The 25,350-nt window shown below is 36.6% G+C and overlaps 1 protein-coding gene across 1 annotated transcript in view; it reads right to left on the minus strand.

Annotated features, from left to right (window-relative positions):
• Window positions 1-2,794: 2,794 nt before the first annotated feature.
• LOC116481219 (histone-lysine N-methyltransferase MECOM-like) overlaps window positions 2,795-25,350 on the minus strand; it is a 236,767-nt gene continuing 214,211 nt past the window's right edge. The window contains exon 3 of the mRNA XM_058426197.1: window positions 2,795-2,932. Within this exon, the coding sequence (XP_058282180.1) occupies window positions 2,795-2,932 (138 nt within the window). The remainder of the gene's footprint in view (window positions 2,933-25,350) is intronic.

Below are 25,350 nucleotides of genomic sequence, written 5' to 3' on the forward strand. Positions count from 1 at the left end.
GATCCCGAGCAACATTTCGAGATGTTTAAAAATAATAATAATAATTTTTAAAAAGCCTCGCGTCTCGATTTCCAAATGGGTCTCTGACAACTTTGTCCGTCTCTAGGATCTGCTCTCCAGGACCACGCGTTTCGGATTTATTGTCCGCCAACAGTGTATTTTTAATACAAGAAATGAAGTCTTCTCTCGTCTGGGTGACCCGGGTTTGGTGTGTTTTGGCTTTTTCCCCCTTCCTAAATGAGCTCGGAGCTATTCCTTCTGGTTCACATCACCTCCCTCTTTTCTCACTTTCTCTTGCTCTTATCAGCCCGATGTGTAATGAAAGTTATCTGAAACCCACTAAAACTTCTACTTCTCCTTCCCAGTTCCAATGGGGGAAAACAAGCAGGAGGAGGAGAGTTTGAAAAGGTGGGGGGCCTGGGGAGGCGAGGGGAGCTCTATCCCCCTTTCAGATCCTCCGCAGCGCCTTCGCGGGTCCTGGACCCTCACGGGATCGTCTCCTTTCGCAACTCCAAGCTCAGCCGCCGGGTTTCTATTTCATGAACTGTCTCTTTAAAGAGGATCTGCTCGGCCATCCAGAAAGAACCCGGGGCGAAGGAGAAAGGGAGCTATCTCCCGCCGCCCAGAGTGATCTGATCGGAAGCCAGACGGGCTCCTCTTTTAAATTTTTAAAGTGACAGCAGCCTCCTCCGGCGGGGCAGGTCACAAAAAGGTCGCCAAGACCCAAGTCCTATAGGGACAGACTGATTATGGATGCACCATCCCCCTTAAACATGTAGATTTCTCCGGGTAAACAACCAATGGGGAGATCTCGCCAGGCAGGATTTCTTTCCCCAGGGAAATAGCCTCTGTTTCGATGTCTTGAAAGCACAAGTGTGTGTGTGTGTGTGTGTGTGTGTGTGTGTGTGTGTGTGTGTGTGAGAGAGAGAGAGAGATGGGGGATGGGAGGGATGGGGAAGGGTGGAGAAGTGCTTTCAGGGGTGTGAGGGTGTGTGCACCGAGGCAGGAGGGGGCGGGGGTACGGGGGAGAGGTAGCGCTGGAGGGGGCGAGGATAAAGCTTAGGGTATAGGGACCCTAGTTCAGACTAAATATAAATAGTTTAGAAATTCTCAGAAAACAGCAACTTCGAGTGAAAAGTTGATATGTACATTTCCAGTTTTCTGCTAAGCATTAAAAAAATTTTTTTTAATTGAAACTCATACTCGAATTTATTCCCTTCATTCTTGTAGCTAGGTCAGGGGAAGGGCGTGCAAAATTTTGAAATCATATTTTTCTTTAAAGATATTTTAAAATCTGAAAAATTATTGGCATATAACCCGCCTAAATAGCGTATTATGGGTTTAGAGAGATTGATGACTGTCTGGTGAGTTTTTGCCATTTTCTTTGATACATTAATTAAAACACCTTGAACGCCAGAAAGTGCAATAAGCAATTTGACAACTCAGATTATTTTTGAACGTTTAACATCATAAATGCTGGTTTTAGTAATCGGCACTATCCTATGTTTAATAGCTTTCTAATATACCTTGGGTACATTTAAACCAACACATTGTAGAAAAGACATTGGAAGAAAGAATACAGGGGATACATAGCAAAATAAAAGGGTCTACAGATTTATTCATGGCCAACTTTGTAAGATTTAGTAAATCCCACTGGCTAAATGGAAGTAAACGCGTTTTTATCACAAAACTCCATTCATAAAAACAAATGGACAAAATCCAACTCCCCAGCTCAACAATGGAAAGTTAAGCAAAGTAAGCGAGTCTAGGGACACTTGCGGGGGAGAGGTGGGGCAAGAGGGGCTGGAAAGTGTGCTGACGGTTAAACTTTAGCTGCAAACGGGATAACACAAGTGCCACCCACTTTTTGTTTTCTCCAAGTGCAAATAAACGTGTAAATCCAGTAGAACTATATTTTCCCAAAATATTGATTTAAAAACAAAAATAGTAGCAAAAGGGAGGGATTGGGGGAGAGAAAATGACAAGAGGTGGTGACTAATTCGTTTCGGTGGCCTGTTATCTGTGACATTGAACTGTTATTTCAGATAATAGCCATTGTTTGAGAGAAAGTCGCACAGCAGTGGTAGGTAAGACAGGAAAAATCCTTTGTAAATAATCTAAAACCCGGTTAGATATTCCCATAGAGTTGGGCGCTTGAGAACCTTTAAGAGCTCCGGGTTTGTGGCCATTGATTTCCTGCCCTTCCTCAACTTGCCCATTGTCGGAGCTTTTTTTTTTTTTTTTTTTTTTTTTTTTAATTTAGCCATAAATTGGACCGGCTCGAGCTATGAGCTGTTCTATTTTCTTCCTGTCAGGATGAGGGATTTGTTTTATGATGCATTGTGTATTAAATACAAGTAATCTGGGGAACCGATTGCTTCAGACAGTGCGGCCTGATCAGGGGGTCTGGGAGTTCAGCGCCCCAACCCCTGCCCCAACCCTGCAGCCCCCACCTCCTTGCCCTTTACAAAACTGCTTTCAAAACGAGGAAACGTCGGTAGGTAAACAAAAGGTCGTGTGGAATCATTGGCAGGTCCTGGCTAAATTAGGATTTCGTGGAAAGGGCCTCCGAGTTTTTTTCTCCTATATTGGCTTCGGGTTGGGGGAGGCGGAGCGACTTTCAAGGTCTGGATACTTGCAGGTACGGCAGGACGCCGGTAGATGGCATTGCGCTCCGAAATAAAGCGCAGCGCCTGCGGCTCCAGCCACCCAGGTGAAACCGCCTCTGCCCGCCAGGCGCCGGCAACACAGCTCTGCCTTTCGCGTCGCCCGCCGTTCTGCGTCCTCCCGAGCCTCACAACGGGAGGAGGGCACACTGCAGTCCAGGCCTGTAGACATCAGCCTGAGCGAAGGCTATTCCTACGTCTGAGCTTCTCTTCCCCAAATATAACCAAGAGTGAACGCTTACCCTCCGAGACCTTGGAAGATGTACCTAGAAGAATGGAGAATTCACTGCATCATCATTATTATTATATTAATATCATCATTATCGTCATCATCAGTCTTGTTCTCCCCTGAATAAATTGTGAAAAAGACTAAAGGAAATCATCAGAAGGACCTGGGCAAAGGAAGCTAACAAAACACTAAATCTTAATCTGTCTCTCTGTATGTGTGTGTGTGTGTGTGTGTGTGTGTGTGTGTGTGTGTGTGTGTGTCTGTCTGTCTGTCTGTCTGTCTGTCTGTCTTTCTGTCTGTCGCTCCCCTCTCCCCCACCCCATCCCACTCCCCTTCTCCTTTGGGTATATAACAATAACTTCATGTAAAGGCAGAGTCATCTCACTTTTTCTTGACGCAACTTAAAGTTTAAAGATAGGGTTCTGAAATCCCACAGTAGTTAGACTGGCCTTGTTTCTCATGAAAGGGGCTTCTTGCTATTTAAATAAGAATTATTTAGAAGATCTGATCCGTCTTCCTCAATAAATGAATGAAACAGGAAAGAAGGTTAGAGGAAAAGGTTTCTGCAAGGGGCTTGCTTCTCCCTCTGTTAGCTTGCTTTCCATCAGAAGGTTTCTAAAACAGTAAATAAATACAAGGATCCAAATACCATCACCAATTCCCTTTATTCCTTGGGATTTCTGGTGAAATCTGTTTACAGTAGTTCCCAGTTACAAATTAATCTGCAAAAGCCGCTGTCTGCTCAGCAGTAATCAGTAACATGCGTGTTCTGCAGTGTTTAGCACTGCCCTTGAAATGGGCTATTAAAAATAATGGTTTTACTATAATCTCAAACCAGCTTTAATTTGCAAACATGTATCAGGACAGATGATCTAAATATTAAGGGGATGGAGTAGGAGAACGAACTATAACAAATGTATAGCTTCGGGGAAAGCAGAAAATGGAATGATTCATCAGTGATGTTTAAAAAGAGAACCAGATTTTAAAAACATTTTTCCAGAAAGAATGATTATTTTTTCTTTCTTGTTCTGTTAATTGTTGTTTACCAGGAAAAGGGCATTGGAAAATATGAGGGTTGAGTGTGAGCTGATAGATTTTCTGGGAGTTGTAAAGATCCCCCTTTGGCTGATGGCAGGGCTGGGGTGGGAGAGGTTAATGTGTTTTCTTCCTGGTTTGAAAAGGGCATAAACCCTCCTCAGGCCCCTTCCTTCCTTCCCCAGCTGTGTGGATTGCAGAATCTTTAAAAAGCCCAAAGATTTCCAATAAGGCCACTGGCTCTGCCTTCATTGTGTAACTGTTTATTTAAAATAAGTCAATATATTATTTAAAGCAGTAAGAAGTTAGTGCTCCAGTATTCAAGTGATTCCCACAAGACTGTAAACTGATGCCTCTTTTAAGCCTTAAACTTCATGGTCGTCCCAGAAGTAAAAGTTCTGCTAATGGAGACCCTATGGGCATGGTACATTCCAGCACATCATTAAAGGAAAGAAAAGCAGTCCAGCCAAAGCCAGATGAAATGACTGCACTGTCCACTTTTAATAGGCTTCCTGTGGACAAACAGCACTGTAACACTCTGCAGAGGACAATATTTAAAAACAAGACAACTTGCTGGCAGTTTTCAATACCGTAAAGTTAATAAACTATGTTCCCATTCACCCTGACATTATGTTTTTAGTTTATAGAGGAAGGCACTTTATAACCTCAGTCTAAGTTCCCTTAATTCTGCAGCTTTGGGTTTCTTGAGGTGGCTAAATATACACTAAACTCCAAGCCTAACATTTTTGCTTTAACACTATTTTTTTGTAGCTTTTCAAGAACGTACATGTGCATTTTTACATTTCTCAAGTGGAGTTTTATTCATGGAGATTCTGTTAAATCCTGTTTCATACAGTTCATGTCAAGAAGCATGAAATAATCTGAGAAATTGACATTTGGCTGAACAATAAGTGCCTGCTAATTAAATTAGCTTCGTGTATAGATATTGATGTGTGTTTAAAAAGAAAATCAATGCTTCCTTTTCCATGTCAGAATAGGATTTTGTAAAATCTTACCTAACCTAACTGACACAAAGATAAGAAATAATGTAAGTATGTCTTTTAGGACTCAAGAGACTTCCCACTGATTCATATATAAATATTTCTCCCAATTTGTCTTTTCTCCTACTCCTCTAAATTCTCTACCACCCACAATTTCTTCTCCCAAATCTTTTTATTTAATAGAGTAAACTTTGTAATGAAGCATGACTTTTAGGCAAGATAAACGAGATCAGAAAGCCATGAAATCTAAGGTGATATTCTGTTTAATTTTAATACTTTCTATTTTTTAATTTAATAATTATTTTGCAAGCTTGGTTCTCTAAGCATGAATGTGAATTCTGTGATGCTTTGATCAGACAGATCCAGTGAAACAGTCCAGCACAATACAAATTTACCAACAAAAATGCTGTGACTATCCATAGCCCCATACACATATCACCACTGCACTGGAGAGAGATTACTGGTGACTCTTGGTGGACTCTGCCTTTTTTTATTTTTTTCATTATTTATTTATTTTTTTATTTTTTTATCTATTGGGGTGTGCTGTTAGAAAAGAGGAAATTAAAGGTAAAAAAAAATGTAAATAAAAAATTTCCCTTGGTCTGGAAATGGGCCCGACTGAAAGCATGTTAATCTCCACCTCAGTAATTTGGTTCTCCAGGAGAAGACAGAAGCCCTGCTGCTGTGCCCTGCACTTCATAAATCACATCTTTATGTGGACAAGGTCAGGGCACCTAACAGCTCAGACATGGGCCTTTGCAGTGGCTCGAGGATTCAGGCATGTTTACTCTCCTATTCGGCTCTCCGAGGAGTAGTCCAGCACGCTTCTAATTACTTTTGATTATTTTCATTTGCCGGGGTCAGTCTGGCTTGCCAGGACTGCTGGAGGGTTGATTTCCTACAAATCTTGATGTCTTTGTAGGACGGCACTGTGTGCGTTCAGAATTAGCACCCCGTTATTGTCCCTACAGCATGGGATCCTTCATAAATAGACATGGTGATAACAAAAGTTTCCCCAGTGAACCATTACCTACTTCCTTTCTTATTAATTAACTATACAAGCATAATCACCTAGCTGATCTTTTTCCAAAATGCCAAAGATTTTAAAAGTTTAATATTTTATAGTATATTTGGCCAGAATGAGAGAGGATTTCTTTTTTGCTTCTATTTTAAAATATATTTAGTAACAACTAGCAGCTCTTTGGAAACTAAGATGAAGTACTTTGCTGAAACAACAGCTCTGGTGAATAAATTATTATACTCAAAGTTTTATTTTTCTAAACTCCAGTTAAGGTTGCCATATTTAAAATATTTTTTGCTGGACTATTTTGATGTGTTTCAGTCCTAAGCTATGATGCTGAGTGGTTAATGCACAGCAACAAATTTATACCAAGTTTAAATGAAAATATTATGATAAAATAAAAATGTTAATAAAATACTGTAAAATTTTGGTAGCAAAATAGAGACAATAGAGAAATATTTCCCAAAAGTAGGGATGTTTAACTCTTTGATGTGTATTCATTACAAGATATATTCAAGAAATAAATGATGAAAAAATAAATACAAAAACTGAGACATTCACAAAATATGCATAACATATCAATCTGGTTGTTCAGACAATTGGTATTTTTATATCACTAGGAAAAGTGTACTATTATCTTTTTATTTTATAAAAGATAACTTTGCTTATGATTATCATTAGTCTCAAAAGGTGAACTCCCTCATTCTTTTTAACTTGAGACTAAATAAGTGAGGTAGTGAGTGCTTTTGGAAAAAACCTCAACTCTATAAGGAATTCATTTTTCATTATTTTATTAATTTTAATTAATTCAATCTTTCAATGTAGTATTTACCACATTATGCAATAACTCCAGGGTCAGATTCTTCCCTCGAGCTTTAGAAACACCATCTAAGAGTGCTTTTAGACTCATAATCTTGTGGGGAAAGTTTGTTGGAAGCTTGATTTTCCTCCTGTCTCCACGCCTAGCTGTGTACCTTTGGGTAAGTCACTTAACTTTTGAGTTGGTTTCCATGAAAGTTTCATAATATCAGACTATTACGAGTGTTGGGAAAATAAATTGGGTAATGTGAGTGTGAACTGCCCTGAGTTCATGGGAACAGGTCAAAATACTATAAGTTTCACAGTATTTGTGTTTGTGTAACGGGTTAGAGTAAACTTACATACATGCACAATGAGGAAGATAGTCTGGCCTATACTTTGGGGAACGGAAAAGTGTAAGTATTTTTGTATCCTCTTTCTTCCATTCCAGTGTCAGTTGCCCTAATCCTTACCCTGACCTTAGAAGGGAAGAATTTTAAGAAAAATGTTTTTTTTCTCTCAAGCTGTGCTACCCATGAAGATGTCTTTCTGTCTGGCTTGCAGCTGAGTTTGTTCTGTTCTACCCACTGTGTTCTCTGCCAATCAGTAAGAGAGAGTATTCTGAGGCAAAGGTGGAATACCACTGAGTTCCAGAGCCCTAAAAACGAGGGTAGGAACACACACACACACACATCTTGGACTAGTTTTAGGTCAATATTTGTTACCAAGGCCAGGAAATTTATTCTCTACAATGTCTCCTGGTAGGTAGACTTTAAGTACCAAGAGGGCAGGAATTGGGTCTATCATTTTTGCCCCTATTGCCCAGAGTCTACCATAATGCATGACATCAAGTATTTAGTAGATGTTTGTTGAAAAAAAAATGGATCAGGTCCTTCCTTGACTTCCATTCTCACCTAGTTTGAATGCCTAATTTGGATGCCTGTTACCTCTAGTCTGAATTATTGCAATGATCTCCTACCAGATCCTCTGACCACCATTCACTCTTCCACCATTTTAAAGTCCTTGATGTTAATCCTCTCAACCATCTGCTGTTACTTATTCCCTTGCTCACAGTTTTTCAGTGATTTCCAATTGCCTAACAATTCAGTATAAATTCATTCCATCTTTTTTTTGAGAATTCAATGAGGCAATGTAGGTAAATCACTTAGAATCATGAAGAGGATATGGGATATAGTCAATAGAAAATAGCTATTATTATTGGTATTGCTATTATAATTTTAATTGCTATCATTCTTAATGCTCAGCCTATAATTTATTTTGCCTTGGTTATCTTAGATAAAATCTTATCTATACTTCTAAACCAACCATTTTTTATGCCCGCTGATTTTTACCACCCAGGCTTGACCTTTTCATCCTTCAACCCAAATTATCTGTGCATCTCTCCTGGTTTATAGCCAGTTCTTCCTTACTTACAGGTAAGGTGTGTCCTTAATGCTCTTGTCCTCCTAAGGACCATTGTAAGATTTTTAAGGACGGAATCAAGTTTTGTTCCTACTGACATCTTCAATAGCAGCTTTCCATCATAAACTAAACTGTCTTTGAGACTCTTTGTAAGAATAAATTAATTATGGCTAAATGTATGGGGAATTACTTTATTTACATCCAAGCAAACTTGGTTATTTAACACTATTCCCCCTTAGGAATCAGTTGATGCATAGATGATTCTTTTTCAGGGATTTAGAAAGGAATTCCTACCACTGCTGCCTCTCCAGATAGCACAATATTGCCATACTCGCCTTACCCCATGTTTCCATTTCTTTACCATCTCTCTCCTTTCTCTGGGCACAAATCCTGGACGGTATCTTGGATTCCTCTCCTTCACTTGTCCCCAATATATAGTCATTGGTTCAGTTGGTCTGTTAAATTGTTTCTACAGGGTGCTCATTTTCCCACTGGCACTGGTCTAGTGAAGGCTATTGCCCTTTTAGGCCTGAGTTTTTGTGGCATTTTTACACCAAACATTAGTCTTCCTAAAATAACAAAGTTATAACAATGCTTTGCTTTACCTAAACACAAAAGGTAAAAAGCAAAAACCAAAAGAAAAACCGCACTAACAAAAACTCCAATGGATACCGATTTGCTAGAAAATAAAGCCCCTAATTCAAAATGCAATCTCCTCTTCTACAATTTGATGTCAAATTTATTTTCTTTCTAGGCCCACTTCCTGCTTGTTTCCTCTACACAAATCTTTAGCACTGGTTAACAGCTGTAAATATGAATAGAAGCTCTCAGCCCTTCAACTGCGCTGATGTAGGTCCTTCACTTCTCTTACCTCTGATACTGACGGCATTCAGGAGATGAAACAATAGATCAAGTAGGCAAAGTGATCGTTCCATTCATCAAGCTCCTGCAAAGCCTTCCAGGCCCTCTTTCTTGAAATGTTTAAGTGTAATATTAAAACCATTCACTGATTAGTCATTATTCTTAAAATCTTTTGGGATATTTCTGTGATCAGCCAATTTACCTGTATACGGTTTGATGGCAGGAAACATCCTTCATGCCAGCATTTTCTAATTGGTTATTAGAAAAGTTATTATCAGATACTCCCTGGAAATTGGCTCTGAGGTCAACTCAGAGCTAACTACACCCAATGGATAAAGATAGCTCCTTCTTGGAGCTTCACAATGAGCACCAATGTGCTAAATACACTTAAGCCTAAAACTCTAAAAGTCTAGGAAGTCCTTTAGTAAAGAGACCTATTTGACTTATTCGACCAGGAATCATCATAGGTAATTAAACTTATATGAAAGCCTCTCTCCTCTTCCACTGGAACACCTAAGGAAAGCAATTTTGTAAATAAAGTTTTATATTACTTTGTTTCAGAAAAGCATAAATATCCCCCATACATATATTTTTCTATCAACTGACTGTTCTCAACTCTTGATAAAAAAAAGTCCCTACAAAACAGTCATAAATAAATAAAGACAAAATGAAACTTCCACATTTTATTCAACTTGAAAGCATTTGGAAAGTCTATAAAGCTCACAAAGAAAGTAGGTTATCAGTAAACTCTAGCCAATCGAACCTTTGCCTGTAAACTATTACAATTGTATTTGAGAACCTTCCAAAGGAATATATATAATCTCATTTCAAGATCAACTCACTTCTTCCTATCCTCTCCCATTAAAAGTCCTTCCAAAGCAGAGATTTTTACCATGGGCATATTCACATGCAATGTTTTATATTATTTAGACTTTTCTTAGTAAGATTTGGCATTACCTAGATATGCATTTCCCTAGGAGAAAGAAAAGCAGCAGTGCAATCTCTGTCTAAGGATGCCTGAATTAAACCTTTAAGAATTCACCTTTTTTCCAGTTTTTGATATTAGATTCATGTGTTATGCCTGCCCATGACTGTCTAACCACTAAACTAACTGGACATTAAATCAGATGGCATACAAAATTACAGGAATTTGATCTTTAGATAAACCACAAACCTTGATGAACTAATGTTGTTCCAGATGAATTAACTCATCATCCTGAGAAAGAGAACGTTTCATAGGAGCGACCACACAGTCTTCTCTGCAAAGAGCACTAATGGCTGTGATTAATTTGTGTTCTATTGAACATGCTTGCTTCTATTGAAAGTACACCTAAAGAGGTGTACACTAAAGGAAGGAAGAAGGCTTAGTCAGGCAATTCTGGCCTCAGAATAATTGCCCCACTCTGAATCTCTGATGGTGGATGCTGCATATTACTTATACTTGGTTATGATGTCTGTTATAGAGTTAAGAAACAATGAATGTGTTGTTATTATCAATGATTTTATGAAACATTTATCCTTTCTCTACATTGGAAATCCTAAAATTTCATTTCACTATTTCAATGACTGTAGCCAAACACTTAAAAAATAAAGTAACAACACTACAAAGCCAGAAAAGTATGTTTAGTTTATAATCCATTTAGTGAGTGTCACATCTTATGATGCATATCAAATGGTAAAATGTCAAAATATTCCAGTAGCAATTAAAGTACCAATACAATCTCTATATCATTGTGAAAATATGGACATTGATTTCAGCTGTAGCTTTGAAAATATCTTTCTGTAAATTTTGTTGAGTCAATTCTTCAATTTCAAATAAAATCTTAATATAGCCTGTCTATAGACTCCAGAATTAAGTACTGGTCAACTTCCAAGAAGCAGATTCTCAAAGGTATTTGTGTTTTGTATGTAGTTCTTGGCTGGAAAACAAATCCAAGTTTGCTAACACAGTGCCCTACAACTAGAAGGGGGGATGCCAGAAGGGACATGAATGGAAATACTTAAAGAGGAAAGAAAAATATGCACCCTGATTCACACATAATTTCTCTCCACATATAATCTGGACTGCCAATTTATAAATAAACCATAGAGCTGGATCATGATGTGGAGAACATTGAAATTATGAGCCTAGGAAGGTGATTGAAATGACTACAGGTTTAACATTTTAAACTCATACTTTTGTCTAGTATTACATTGTGCCTTATAGAATTTTATATTCCTCCTCCCCACATCCATTCTACAAGAACTGGCGAAGTTCAAAAGTTCTCAAAAAAAAAATGTGTTGATTAATTAAATTTAAATGACTAAGTGTTTTAGCTATGTAACTTTTAAAAAATGTGGTGGTGGTTGTCGTCCCTGGAGAAATTACCATAAAACTGTTTATCATTGTCCGTAAATAATCTCCTTGGTAATCAGTGTTGGAAGATTTCAAGAAGGTCATTACAAAAGTATTTACAAAATATATTTTGCTGAATTTTAATCTTGGAAAACACAGTGAAGTCACAACATATACACGTTCAACTTACTAATATTCAACTATTACACAGAGGGAAACGGAAGGGAGGGAGTACGGATGAGAGAGAAAGAGGGAGGGAGAATGAATGAGCCTTTACCCAGGAAAAAGCATGAGACAGAAACACGAATCATCTGTTTCCTCAAAAGGAATCAGTGTTCAAATGCCTTTTGTACTATGAGTATCGTGTTCCATCAAGTGTGACTCTCAGGTTTAAAGATACGTATTTTTCACACCATGCATCCTCTGAATGCAAATATACCACTTCCTCTGGTGCTTGGCCAAAGCCACGGTGATCCATTCCAACACTGGATGGTTCAAGAACTGAACAGAGAAAAATTTTGATTATACTTGATTTTCAATTACCTGCTCACTGTAGAACCTAAGCTCTCAGTAAGATGTAAATTCACTGAATTTGGTTTCTTTTATGAAAAATATTCCATTGCAATGACAAGATAAATAATTGAGACAATTAGTGTGTTTTTATGCGTAGAGGGGTGCAAACCAGCACTTCTCTAATTATTCTCATCCCCAAAATTTTTTGTGTGTGGTCCAGGTGGTAACCGAGGTTCATGGCTCTCATAACTCAACTCTCGAATCACCCGTACCTAGGAAGAAGTGCCAGTCATCTGTTTTCACAAACTTCCTGCCTCCCATGGCCTTTCACAGGGAGGGTGATGGGCTGAACATGGTAAGCTGCCATAATGAGGTAGGAAGTTTTCTTCCTAGGGCCCAGTAAACTACAAGCTTCCTCTCAGCAAAAAGGAAAACACTTGGCCTCATGAGCAATCAGTTTCATCCACAGTTTCCTGCTAGACCATAGCCTTCTGATGTTAGATCCTCGATGGAGTCCGCTTCTAGTTATGTCATAGTGAGAGAGTTGCTTCAACTTCTTCAGCCTCTCTTTTAGTATCTCTAAAATTGCGGGCCAGGCATGCTCACGCCTGTAATCATTCCAGGACTCTGGGACGCTGAGGTGGGCAGATCACCAGGTCAGGAGTTTGAGGCCAGCCAGACCAACATAGTGAAACCCTGTCTCTACTAAAAATACAAAAAATTAGCTGGGCATGGTGGCAGGCACCTGTAATCCCAGCTACTTGGGAGGCTGAGGCAGGAGAATTGCTTGAACCCGGGAGGCAGAAGTTGCGGTGAGCCAAGATCACGCCACTGCATCCAGCCCGGGTAACAGTGCGAGATTCCGTCTCAAAAAAATAAATAAAATAAAATCGCAATAATGGGACTTCTAAGAAGTTATTAGGGTTAAACAATTGAGGTGAAGTATATAAAGCACTTAATGTAATATCTGGTAAATAGAGACTCATAAAGAAGTACAGTACTTGGAGAGATAGCATAAATCCAAATAAAAATTTTAAAAAAGAAGTTAGGATACTGACTAACAACACAGACCCTGCAGTGGGGCAGCCTGGATTCAAATCACAGCTTCGCTATGTGCTTGGGGTGTGACATATGTAACGTTACTTATCAGCTTGGTTTCCTCCTTTGTAAAACGAGTATAATGATAAAATGTATCTCATAGGGCTATTGAGAGGATTAAATGAGGTAATCCATGCACAGCACTTAACTTAGTGTCTAGCACATACTAAGCACCTAGTAAGCATGAGCTATTATTAAATGGAGTTCTAACTCAATAAAATCGTTGGTACTTCCTATGCAAATGCCCTCTGTGGTTTTTTTGTTGGTGGTGGATTTTTATATAGCCATCTTTATGTCAAAAGAGAAACAAATATTTTGTCCCTTTAATTTATTTTCTGGTCACTCAGGCAGCAATTTGCTTCTGAGAAACAGAGATGGAAACATACAGAGCCAGAGAAGAATAACCAAAATAAGTGATAGGAATACAAATTCATAATGGTGTCTAAACACTAAGCCAGGAATTGCAATCCGAATGGCGAAAAACATTTTCTAAGAAAGGATTTTTTTGGAGACAGATAAAAAAATATGAAGAAAAATAAGAATCTTCAAAATTACACTAGAAATGATATGTGTTTTTTAAAATAAACCTTGAACAGAAATTACGTGTGAACTACATTTTCCTCAATATTTGAAGTAAGCTAAATAAATAAGATCTAGTACTTGATAGCACAACAGGGTGACTACAGGGTGTACCTTTTAGTTATTTAAAAATGTACAATAATATATTGTATTACAATATATTAGTCATTTTGAATATATATTATATATTTAACAATATATTAGTTATTTTAAAATTTATAATATATTATTGTACAATATATTATTGTACATTTTAAAATAATGTACAATATATTATTGTACAATATATTATTATAAATTTTAAAATAACTAAAATAATATATTGTACATTTTAAAATAACTAAAAGAGTATAACTGAGTTGTTTGTAAAACAAAGAAAAGCTGAATGCTTGAAGTTATTGATACCCTCATTTAACCTGATGATATTATTATGCATTGTATGCCTGGATCAAAATATCTCATGTACCCCATAAATACATACACCTGCTATGTACCCTACCACAAAAATTAAAAATTAAAAGTTTTAAAAATATACATTTCTTCAGAATGTGGTAAAAAGAAGATGAAACATTCACAGAAAAGGAAGGACAATATACAGGATAAGACATTAGTGTGAATCTGGAGGACCTCAGTAGACGCTGTTCAATTCTGGGTGCAAAAATTGGTTCTGCTGGCTGGGAGTTTATGTTGTAATAGCAGGACAATGAGTTCAACACGTAAACCAACTTAGTTCAATTTGCTCCACAAGTATTTATGAGGAATCTTCTATATCCTGGCACATCATTTGACATTTAGTGTACATTGATGATTAAGTCATGGTCACCACCTTTAAGGAGCTTTAAAATCCAATGAAAAAAATCTATTGGGTTGGCCATTGGTTACATACCACACCCTATAGTTAGGCATAAGGGAACGGAACCGTGCATGGATCCTGGTGAATCATTGCCACTACTGGGAAGACCAACCCTAATATAAGTGCTGGCAATGGCCACTGAGCCTCAGCATCCTTATATACAGCAAGAGAGGAACAGTCTTATTTTTACGTTCTTACCTTGACATTGCCATCAAAAGGGGTCTGACATGGATATTTACAAATTCCCTGAGCCAACAGTTCAGAATTTAGAGGATATGGATAGACCTAAAAGAAGACACAAGACTTTTTTTTTTTCCTGATTAAAAAAAATACTGGTCACAGATTAAAGACAAGCCATTCACTCATTTATCCTCTCCATGTTCCAGGTACCATGTTGATGGTAAAGAGAGAAGATAAATATACTGAATACCCATCTGTGATGGTTTTAAAATATATTTAGAAATTTTAAATTTTCTCTCCCCTTCTTCAAAAAGTGGTCTAATTCTCCTCATGTTGAATATAAGCTGGGCTTAGTGACTCACTTCCAATAAACAGAATGAGGAGAAAGGGATGCTATGTGAGTTTTGAGGCTTGGTTATTAAAAAAGAAGAGTCTCTCTCTCTCTCTCTCTCTCTCTGTCTCTCTCTCCCTGTCATTCATGTTCTGTGGATATGATGCAGCCTGTAGAAAGGCCTATGCAGGGAACAATTAGGATGTGCCAGCTACGTGAAAGAGTGGCCTTGGAAAACAAATTATCCAGCCTCAGTCCCATCTTTAGATGACTGCAGCTGCCATTTTCCCTGCGACCTGATGAGACCCTGGACCACAACTGCCCAACTAGCTGAGCCACCCCTGAATTCCTAAACCATAGAAACTGAGAACACTAAAGTTTACTGTTGTTTTCAATCATTAAGTTTTGGGACAATTTGTGGTGCAGCAATAGATACCAAGCACACCAGCCACACTTCTTTGGTGGACACGAAGAATTCAGTTACCTGATGTCCTCAGACCATCAGAGAATAGCTCTGGGATATTTCCCTAGCCCCACACCACTCTCTCTGATTCCTTGGGTCTTGACTCACAGGTTGAAAATTACCAAACCAAATATGCTGCAGGATAAGGTTTAGAAGGCAGAGGGAACAAAAAAATAATATTAAACGATTGTCCCCGCTGTTAAGTCCCATGCAATCTATTTAGAGAGACAAGACTAAGCTACTTGAAAGAATGGCAAATAGTACAAGACTGTACGTCATTAAGTACTAAATTATGTCATTCGAATGATAAGTGCTGCAGAGATTCAAACAGAAGGGAGATGGATAAAGGATGGCATGGTAGGGGAAGCTTCATGAAAGAGGTGAGACCTGCTGTTATTCAAAAGACAGGCAAAAGTGGAAAATAATATTACTGGGAGCTTAGGAGAAACATATTTTCAATGTTCATTTAACTGCTTTGCAAAAAACCCAGCATACTATTGTTCGTTAGGTGTGTAAAATCATCCTCACATGTTTTTAAAATATAGATTGTAGTAGGTGAGGTATGTTTATCTTCATGTGTGTGTTCCAAACAAATAGATTAATTTTCCGATGGATTCCAATATACCAGACAGTTTCATACTCAGTGCTGGGTGAATCTGTCAGAATAAATTAAAGGAAAATTTAGAAATAATTCTTCTGGTAAAATATGAAAGCAGTAAGAGTAATTCTTTTTTTAATATAATAATGACTAACACACTAAAGGTTCATATCCAGGCATAATGTTTTGTAGGCAAACTAGAAATATTTTATTTCAGATAACGGGTCTTCCTATTTTGTTTAACAACCAAGGACTTTATATCTACATTATATTCAACTCATTTGCAACAATGATAATAATAATAACAAAAAGCACAAAACACTTTTAAATCATAAGCATAATGCCTAAATATATACTATTCAGTGCAGTTTTCTGTGCTGTAGTTACTTAAAGATAGGCCCCTGGATTTAACTTCTTTGTAAGTAATTTGACTAAGATTGGATGTGTAGGCAAAAGATATCCATTCATTTTTTTTCTTTTAAAGCAAGTGTACTTAAATATTTTATTTCTAACATTAGTCAATCTTGTTAATTTCACTCATGTATTCCTTCTTTCAGAAACAAATCAGACATAATCCTTGCCAAATTCTCATCTTTGAAAACTCCAATGGCAACAATGTGGCAAGTGTATTAGGGTAGGGGCAGGGCAAGTGTATCCTGGGTGACCAATTAGCAAGTCACTGAAGTAATAGAAGTAATAGACACTGGCAAGATGATAAAAAAATAGTAATTATAATACTATCTTTATTAAGTGCCTATTCTATGTAGAAAGCTTAGTATACATCATTTCATGTAAAAACTCACTGACTGTAAGGTGATTATTATCCTTGTTTTACAGATGACAAAACTGAACTCAATAAGATTGAGTAAAGAAGTAGCCCAAAGTCACCCAACTGGTAGGTATTCAAAATGGGATTCAAACTCTGATCGATCTGCCTGTATATTCTGCCATGTTCTTTTCCAAGGCTACACTATTTCAGACATAATGACCTGAAAGACTGGTCTATTAAGATGCCAAAGATATCATGTCCTTGGTAATTGGGAGTTGGCATTTAGGGTCACTCTGAGCCAACCACTGACTGACAGGGGCTCTTAGGACCCCTAACCTCAGTTTAATAATAAACATTAGATTAATAAAAGAAGCACCACTAGGGGGTATTTTCAAGACCAAAATATACTCTGGGGACATCAGGCAATCTATGCTGTGTACTAGTAATTAAATGGAGGCCAGCAAAACAACATGATTTTGCCAAGGCTCAACCTTAATCAAAGTAAGAACAAATCTGAACCAATGTTTGGTTTGTGGCATCATGCTGTTTCTTCAATTAGCTTTTCATTGATTAAATATATTTAAATTATAGTTGATATGGTTTGGCTCTGTGTCCCCACCTAAATCTCATCTCGTAGTTCCCATAATTCTCACATGTTGTGGGAGGGACCCAGTGGGAGATGACTGAATTATGGGGATGGGTCTGTCCTGCACCATCCTCATGATAGTGAATGAGTTTCACGAGATCTGATAGTTTTAAAAACAGGAGTTTCCCTGCACAAGCTCTCTCTCTGCCTGCTGCCATCCACATAAGATGTGACTTGCTCCTCCTTGCCTTCCACCATGTTGTGAGGCCTCCCTAGCCATGTGGAACAGTAAATCCAATAAACCTCTTTCTTTTGTAAATTGCCCAGTCTTGGGTATATCTTTATCAGCAGCATGAAAACCGAATAATACAATAGTCCTTTAGGAAAAGATAAATGCAAAAAGGAATTCAGTACTTAATACAGGGAGAGAGGCACTTCTTGGAAGTAAAATTTTAATCTACTAAGGTTCTCAAAAGTGACCCTAAAAAAAACATCTATCCTCATCTTACATTTTTCACTTAGATTTCCCTAAAAACACAAAGGTAAAAATAAAAGAAGGCAAAATATGTCCCCAGCTATGAATCTATGTCATAAAATGTATGCTAATAAAAACAATTATATTTGATTTTTAACATTATGTCATTAAACCATAATTATGTCTCATAGCTCAGGGAAGGTCATTTGGGGTTGTTAGTGGTGGTTTCCTCCTAAATCTAGCCTATCTGTCCTTGCCATTTGCTTCCTTATCTGATTATTTACACTATTTTAAACTTCCTTGTACTTTTATCATCAAAAAGCACTTGTGGTCTGCATCCTGGGTGGATGACACTGACCTCATGTCATATTCCTTGTCTGAGCTACATTCCTAGTGAAGTTCCCTGACAAAAGTTTTGTCTACATAGTAGTCAACATAGGTTTTCACAGGCAATAAATTGGTTTATAAAGTGAGTCTTAAGGTGGGAATTGGTTCCTCTGTTTCGGTACATCTTTTGAAAACGCTTAGTGAAAGTTCTTAAAGACTTTGGTGAAGACACATATAGATACATGTCATCAGAAAGATCTAAGATTTCACCTCTTAAAACTGTTAATAGAAGTAAACTGTTTACTGCACCATTTGACAAACATTTCCAAACAGTAACTAAGCTTAAGTTGAGCATTCATTCTAGTGAAAATTAGCATGAAAATGCACTAAGAAAACGAAGTTGTAAAATTGATTGATTTCAGTGACAAAAGGAGATGCGATATAACCAAACGTCGCAATTGTACCGGATGGTCAAGCCATCTATAGCATACCAGAAGTGTGTAATTAGTCTATGTTTTTCATCACTAGGAAAAAAGTATGTGGTTTTAGAGATCATGTTTAAAGCACCTACAGAACCCAACGTTGTCATGCTAAATACAAGAGATCTAAAGATCTGCTGTTACACATCTATTACATTTAGTGAGCTGTCCCCCTGGCTTTTTTGAAGTGCTGTATACATGATCTTGCAAGGCAAAACACTTTATGTACCATACGAAATTTGAGGCATAATGTTAAACATTCACAAGATAAGCTAACAAAACTGTATGCTAGTGACTTTTTTATTTCCTTGTTTTATGTCCTTTAAGTACTTTAAGGAAAGATAAACAAGAAGGTAGAAGAATAAAATGTGGCTCTTCCTTCTACGTTTTTCACTCTCTTTCCTAAATTAAATTATAACTGCTGATTTGCACCCAAGGAAAGAATCATGTTAAAATATGCTGGGTTATTTTTTTAAAAAATGTTTAGATAGCAGCTTTCAAAACAAAGCTAAGTAAAATGTGTTTTGAGATGGAAAACATTTGGTCTTTTTTGCAGCTTTCAACAGCTTAAGTGAAGGGATTTTTAATGTTCCCAAACAGCTGGGTCATACTATGTCTATCATGAATTCCACTCTTCACTGAAGGATCCCATCTCCCTAACTGCAGGGAGAAATTCTCTTTTTAATTCCTGTTCTTTCACTTGTTCATCTTAATAGCTTCCCATTAGTATCACAGGTTTTTCATAGGTAATGCTTGCAGCAGTGGTTGCTGACAGAATTTATTCTTGAATGAAACATAAAACTTTTCTTCAAAAAATGCCAATGGCTTTCTATTTATTGTGTGTTGGCTGTAGAAAACAACAGGTTAATGTACACTGGAACAATAATAATAACAGTATGGTAGGGAAGGGGGGCGTGCATTGCTTATTTTCAGGACTCTAGCCTTCTCAAAGGTGCTACTTACTGAACATTCCAGGGCACATTATCTGAATTGTCTAAATTTTTATCACTCTTTTAACATCACTCTGAACAAATACACAAGAGTTTTTCAAAACAAATTAATATTTTAAAATTATTTTCAAATCCTTCCCAGGTAAAAATTTGCATGATAATATATCTATGTACTTATTTATGTGACTATAAGTAAGGTAATGAAGAGGGAGTGAATAGCAATCATGCAATATGCCAAATCAATGTAAAACCAAAAATAATCCATGTAAAAACAGAGACAGAATATTGTTATTTACTGCAAATGTACAGAGTTAAATTGCATCTTACATCTAACAACAGGTTTACTGTTTTATATCCAAAAGAGTAAACTAAGAGTTCAAACATTTGTATGCACTAAATATACAAACTACAGAAATAAACTGTGTTCATAAATGTACATAAATTATGTAAACTGCTTGGCAAAACATAGCAAAAATGTTATTGTCTATTTTTATAATTATTGATTGATTGAGACAGGATTGGGATTACAGGTGTGAGCCACTGCACTTGGCCCTTTTTTTGTTACCTTTCTTCAAATTAAACTACTTGGTTCTTTATAAATTATGGTATTATGTTATCTTCATTTGGCTGAGAGAGATGAGTTTAAAGAATTGTAGCTATGAGATCAATAAATTTGCCAGAGACAGGCTGGAGTCCAGTGGTACAATCATGGCTCACTGATGCCTTAACTTTCCAGGCTCAAGCAATCCTCTCACCTCAGCCTCCCAAGTAGCCGGAACCACAGGTGCATGCTACCGTGTCTGGCTAATTTTTAAAAAAATTTTTGTAGAGATGGGGTCTCACCATGTTGCCCAGGTTTTTATTTATTATTTGTTTCATAGTGTCTTTCACTTTTTTCTGCATCTATTTATTTCTCATTTAGAGGTTTCATTAGATGGAAATTCCCAGCTGCATATTCACCCCCTGTGCCTTCTCCTTCTCACCTAACTCCTCCAGTTTGACTGCACGCCATGGGGCTTTCCAGCCTTTTCTATGTGGTCAGGCATTGCTATGTGCTAAGGATGGGCAGGGAGTGGAGAAATAGAGCATCACTCCAAGATGTGTGTGACTGGTCAAGGAACTCAAGGTCCTGCATGATGGAAGAAAAGATGCCATGGTATTTATTATCTACCGTGCAGTTCTACACAATAAACAACTCCCAATATGTAGATGATTCAGATGATTAACAGTAGTTTAAATTACTTTTGCAAATCCTCTATAATTGCTTTTCACCATAATCACTATCTTCTAACTCCTCCTCCATAAAAAGTTAATGTCTTCTTGGATAATTGAAAGTATACTTTATAGATATGTGATCTATACTTCTATGAATAGACATGTAACCCGAATATAGAAAAATTGATTGTGTATGTTTGACATATACACACACACAGACACACACACACACACACAGCTTCAAAATTGTTTTTAATAAAACATACTAGAATCTACACAAATCTACATCTATACTCTAGATGACTTTTGAGTACTTGTCCTGTTGGGTTGGTTGCCTATTTCAATTAACAGTGTTAGTATCCACCCAGTGATGGACTCTGATTCTGTAAAAGAATATATCTTTAAAACATTCTTCTACATCCATGAGCAATGAGAGGGAATAGCAGCTTGTCACTTGTAAACATAGCCTGGGTTAAAAAAGACGTGAAAACAATTGCAATTCTATTGTTAAAAAATTTGATCATTTTTTAGAAGAAATTTTAAAACTAGTTTTAGACTTTTCATAATCAGTTTTATTTAGAAATGCTTTAGATTGTAGAGATAATGCCAATAGTTTTTTTACCTTACAGTATAATCTGTTTTTTGTTGTGTTTTTTGTTTGTTTATTTGTTTTTAGAGACAGGGTCTCGCTTAGTTGCTCAGGCTGGACCCAAGTGATCCCCTTGCTTCAGTCTCCCAAAGTGCTGGGATTACAGACATGAGTCACCACAATTGGCCTGCTTTTTTTTTTTTTTTTTTTTTTGGTTCCATTTCTTCAAATTAAACTACTTGGTTCTTTATTAAATTATGGTATTATGTTATCTTCATTTGGCTGAGAGAGATGAGTTTAAAGAATTGTAGCTTTGAAATCAATAAATTTTGCCAGTTTTTACATTAAAATCCTGTTAGGTCAGATTTGTTAATATCAATTGCATAATGATTAGTTACGGGCAAATCAAAAAGTTATAAATTCACTTCTTATATAGAATTAAAAGTTCTATATGACTCTACATCTAATCTTTTTTTAAAAAAAGAAAAACTATCTTGGAGAGATCATTAGTTTACTTTGTTAGATTCCTGGTCCTTGAACCTTATAGTCAGAGGGGACTATAAATAAATAGTATGTTAGTTTTCATTGAGGGAACTCTTCTGGTTGGAACCAGACAATTGGAAAATCTCAAAAAAAAAAAAGTTGGAATACTAGGGGAAAAATGTAAATTTGTATACAAAAGTACATTATTTAACATAAAGAAAAACTCAAAGAAAATAAAATCAAAACATTTATAATTTAGAATAGGTTATTATAAAATTATCTATAAAATTATGATAGAGAAAATTTAGATAAAAATAGAATAGATTGTTATAGATAAAATATCTTCATATAATATAGATAAAATTTAGACATATTATTAATAGAAAAATATGCAGGCAAAAATAAAATTATATTTGCTCAGGTTTTCGTCTCCACTTTTTAAAAAGTTACAGGTAATGTTTCCTCTTCATCTAGCACTAGTTCACCCCATAAACACATACTAAATTAAATTTAACAGTGTGCATTACCTGAGGAAAATGGCTTTCAAAAAGAATTTGTTTTCTATGTTATCATTTAGTGTAGGGAAAATAATTACACATGATTTTTAGCAGAAACACAATACTTAATATCCTATTCTGGGTCACAGGTCAAACCTTTCCCTGGGTCAGTAATATTAAGTAGAAGAAAGACTTGAAACTATGATAAGAAAATCAGTCTTTGCAGTTATCAAAATAAGTTAAATTAACCTCATTACTTCAAACTGAAATAATCAATATGATATGACAATTATTTATAAATGTAAATGATGGTGATTTTACTTTCAAACATGTTCTGCTATGTTCTTTGCAAACATTCCAGAATCCAGGTGGCATACTTTCTCTCATATTACTAAATGTTTGCTCTGATCTCAGGAGTGTTAATACAAATAAAAATATTGACATTTTTTCTCACTTACTCAGTACCCACAGAAAAGAAACCTAAGTGTCATCCAAAATTCAGTACCTCTTGTACTTAAAAAAAACCTTCAGAATATAATTCCAAAATGTGAAATAATGTGCACCAGATAGTGACAGCAAGAAGTAACCTTTAGTTTCCCTGAACTACTTCAACTTCCTGGTTAACCATCTTATCAGAAGTTTATCTTAATAAACAGAGAGGGTCAGCAAGATACTCTGTTCTATTCAATTCTATATGAGAGCAGTTCTACTTTTTTTTTTTTTTTTTCCCATGGGAAAGAAGCAAATACCAGCCAGCCAAAATACAAAGGCCTAGATGATATCTACTACTGGCCCAATTAAGTAATATTTTAGGAAAATTATATTTAGCCATTTATGTAGTTCATACTGGAAATGAAATCCCCAGACTATCACAAAAGCTATTTCATATACATGCCTACAAACCCTCTTTTGATCAAACCACTCTATTTTTACCTCTGTGGATTTAGATATTTATTTTAATCATTAAAATTGTCTGTTCCAAATCAGACCTTAAAAGTCAAAGCTGATCCGGGTGCGGTGGCTCACGCCTGTAATCCCAGCACCTTGGGAGGCCGAGGCGGGCGGATCACAAGGTCAAGAAATTGAGACCATCCTGGCCAACATGGTGAAACCCCGTCTCTACTAAAAATACAAATATCAGCCAGGTGTGGTGGCGCATGCCTGTAGTCCCAGCTACTCCGGAGGCTGAGGCAAGAGAATCGCTTGAACCTGGGAGGCGGAGGTTGCAGTGAGCCAAGATCGTGCCACTGCACTCCAGCCTGGCGACAGAGCAAGACTCTGTCAAAAAAAAAAAAAAAAAAAGTCAAAGCTAAGCGTCTGCATTCTCTCAGAAGCAACCCTCGAATTACATTGTTTCCCAATGTACTTAACTGTAGCAAGTCAGATGAAGTCACAGCTCAAATGTAGATACACTTTTGTGGATGCTGAATATGTGCACTTGGCCAATATTTTTTTTCCATTCAACACAAAGTGGCTAGAACTATGGTTTTTTTCTCTAGTCTACATTATGAGCCAGTTTCTCTAATTCTGGGCAACATTCCACAATGCTTCACAGGGCATCCCCAAGGTAATTTACACAGGACTGGGAGAACTAGGTGTTCCCTCAAGTAAAAATAGCAGCTGGGGAGCTTTTCCCCTTGACACCGTTGAACTCAACAGCTGGAAAGGAATTCTATTAACCCATTTAAAAGTGAACTTACTGATGGTTTTGAGGTTCTACCCATAATGTCCTTTTTCACACCATAGACAATTTGATTCTCAATTTTGAATTCTAAATTCTAAATCTACTGGGCAGTGTTTCATTTATACATTACAGAACAGTCTTCCATATACATATGATAAAACTCCAGAATGGATATTCTGCTTTCAATGTTGTTAAATTAATAGGAAGATTTCAAAGGTACTCCTGGAATTTCTTTTTTTTGTCACTGTATGCTTATAAATTATTAGCATTATTTTAAGAATATCTCTCTTCTCTAAGCATACACATGCATAATTTAATGTGATACATACTAATTTTCTATCAGAAAATACCTTCTTTGGCAAAGAAACAATAATGAAGATTTTGAAGAAAAATATGTTGTAAGATGCTATTGTCATTTTCTATTAGTTAGAAACATTTACTGGATATATGAGAATGAATTGAATTGCTTTGGTTCTCCTGAATAAACCTATTAATAAGAACCAGTAACTCAAGGTAGGCTGCCAGACATTCATCCACTTTGGACTCTCTATATAAACTTTATTCTTGTTAAAGACAGGACCCTTATCGTCATGTCTCTCTTCATGTCTTATCCAGTGATTTGTACATAGTAGGTATCCAATACATATTTGAGAAAATAAGTTAGAAATATTATTTTATGACAGAGTTATAAAGCTCTTTAACATTTATACCATAGCTATTGTAATCCTTTAAAAAGAGTAGTAAAAAATGATCTTAAAATGGTATTTAGAAATTTATCCAAAAATGAAAATAATTATAAATGAGATAAATAATTATTGGAATAAATCATTTGATAATCATTTGTCAAGCACTTATTTTATGTTAGTTCCAAAGGAAGACAATGATGAAAATATATAATAACAAGGATAAGAAGCTATTCCTCAACTATTGTAAAATGGGAAAGACCACTAAGAGAAACAGGAAAACTGGCCTAGAAGAGCAAACTATTAAAATATAGATGAAGGGGTAGGGCAGGGGAAAACTTTTGGCCTTAGTTTTCTCAAGGGAAGACAGAGAACTGACTCTAACAAAATAGAAAGCTCCCGAGAGAGGAAACATAAATACTAAAGGAATGCCAGGTCATTCCAGAATGAGCAATAGGAAATTAAACCAACATTCAATGGGTTCTATCCAAAGTAGACCATAAGACACAGAAACTCGTGTGAAATCTGTATGAAACAGGCAATACTGATGAAGAAAGAATCGAGGAATAAAAAAGAATAGAAATTCTCCCTTTGTTCTGGATACTATAAATTTTTACTAAGAGGGATATA

This window comes from Hylobates moloch, unplaced genomic scaffold (genome assembly GCF_009828535.3).
Source record: "Hylobates moloch isolate HMO894 unplaced genomic scaffold, HMol_V3 SCAFFOLD_13, whole genome shotgun sequence".
Classification (NCBI taxonomy): Eukaryota; Metazoa; Chordata; class Mammalia; order Primates; family Hylobatidae; genus Hylobates; species Hylobates moloch.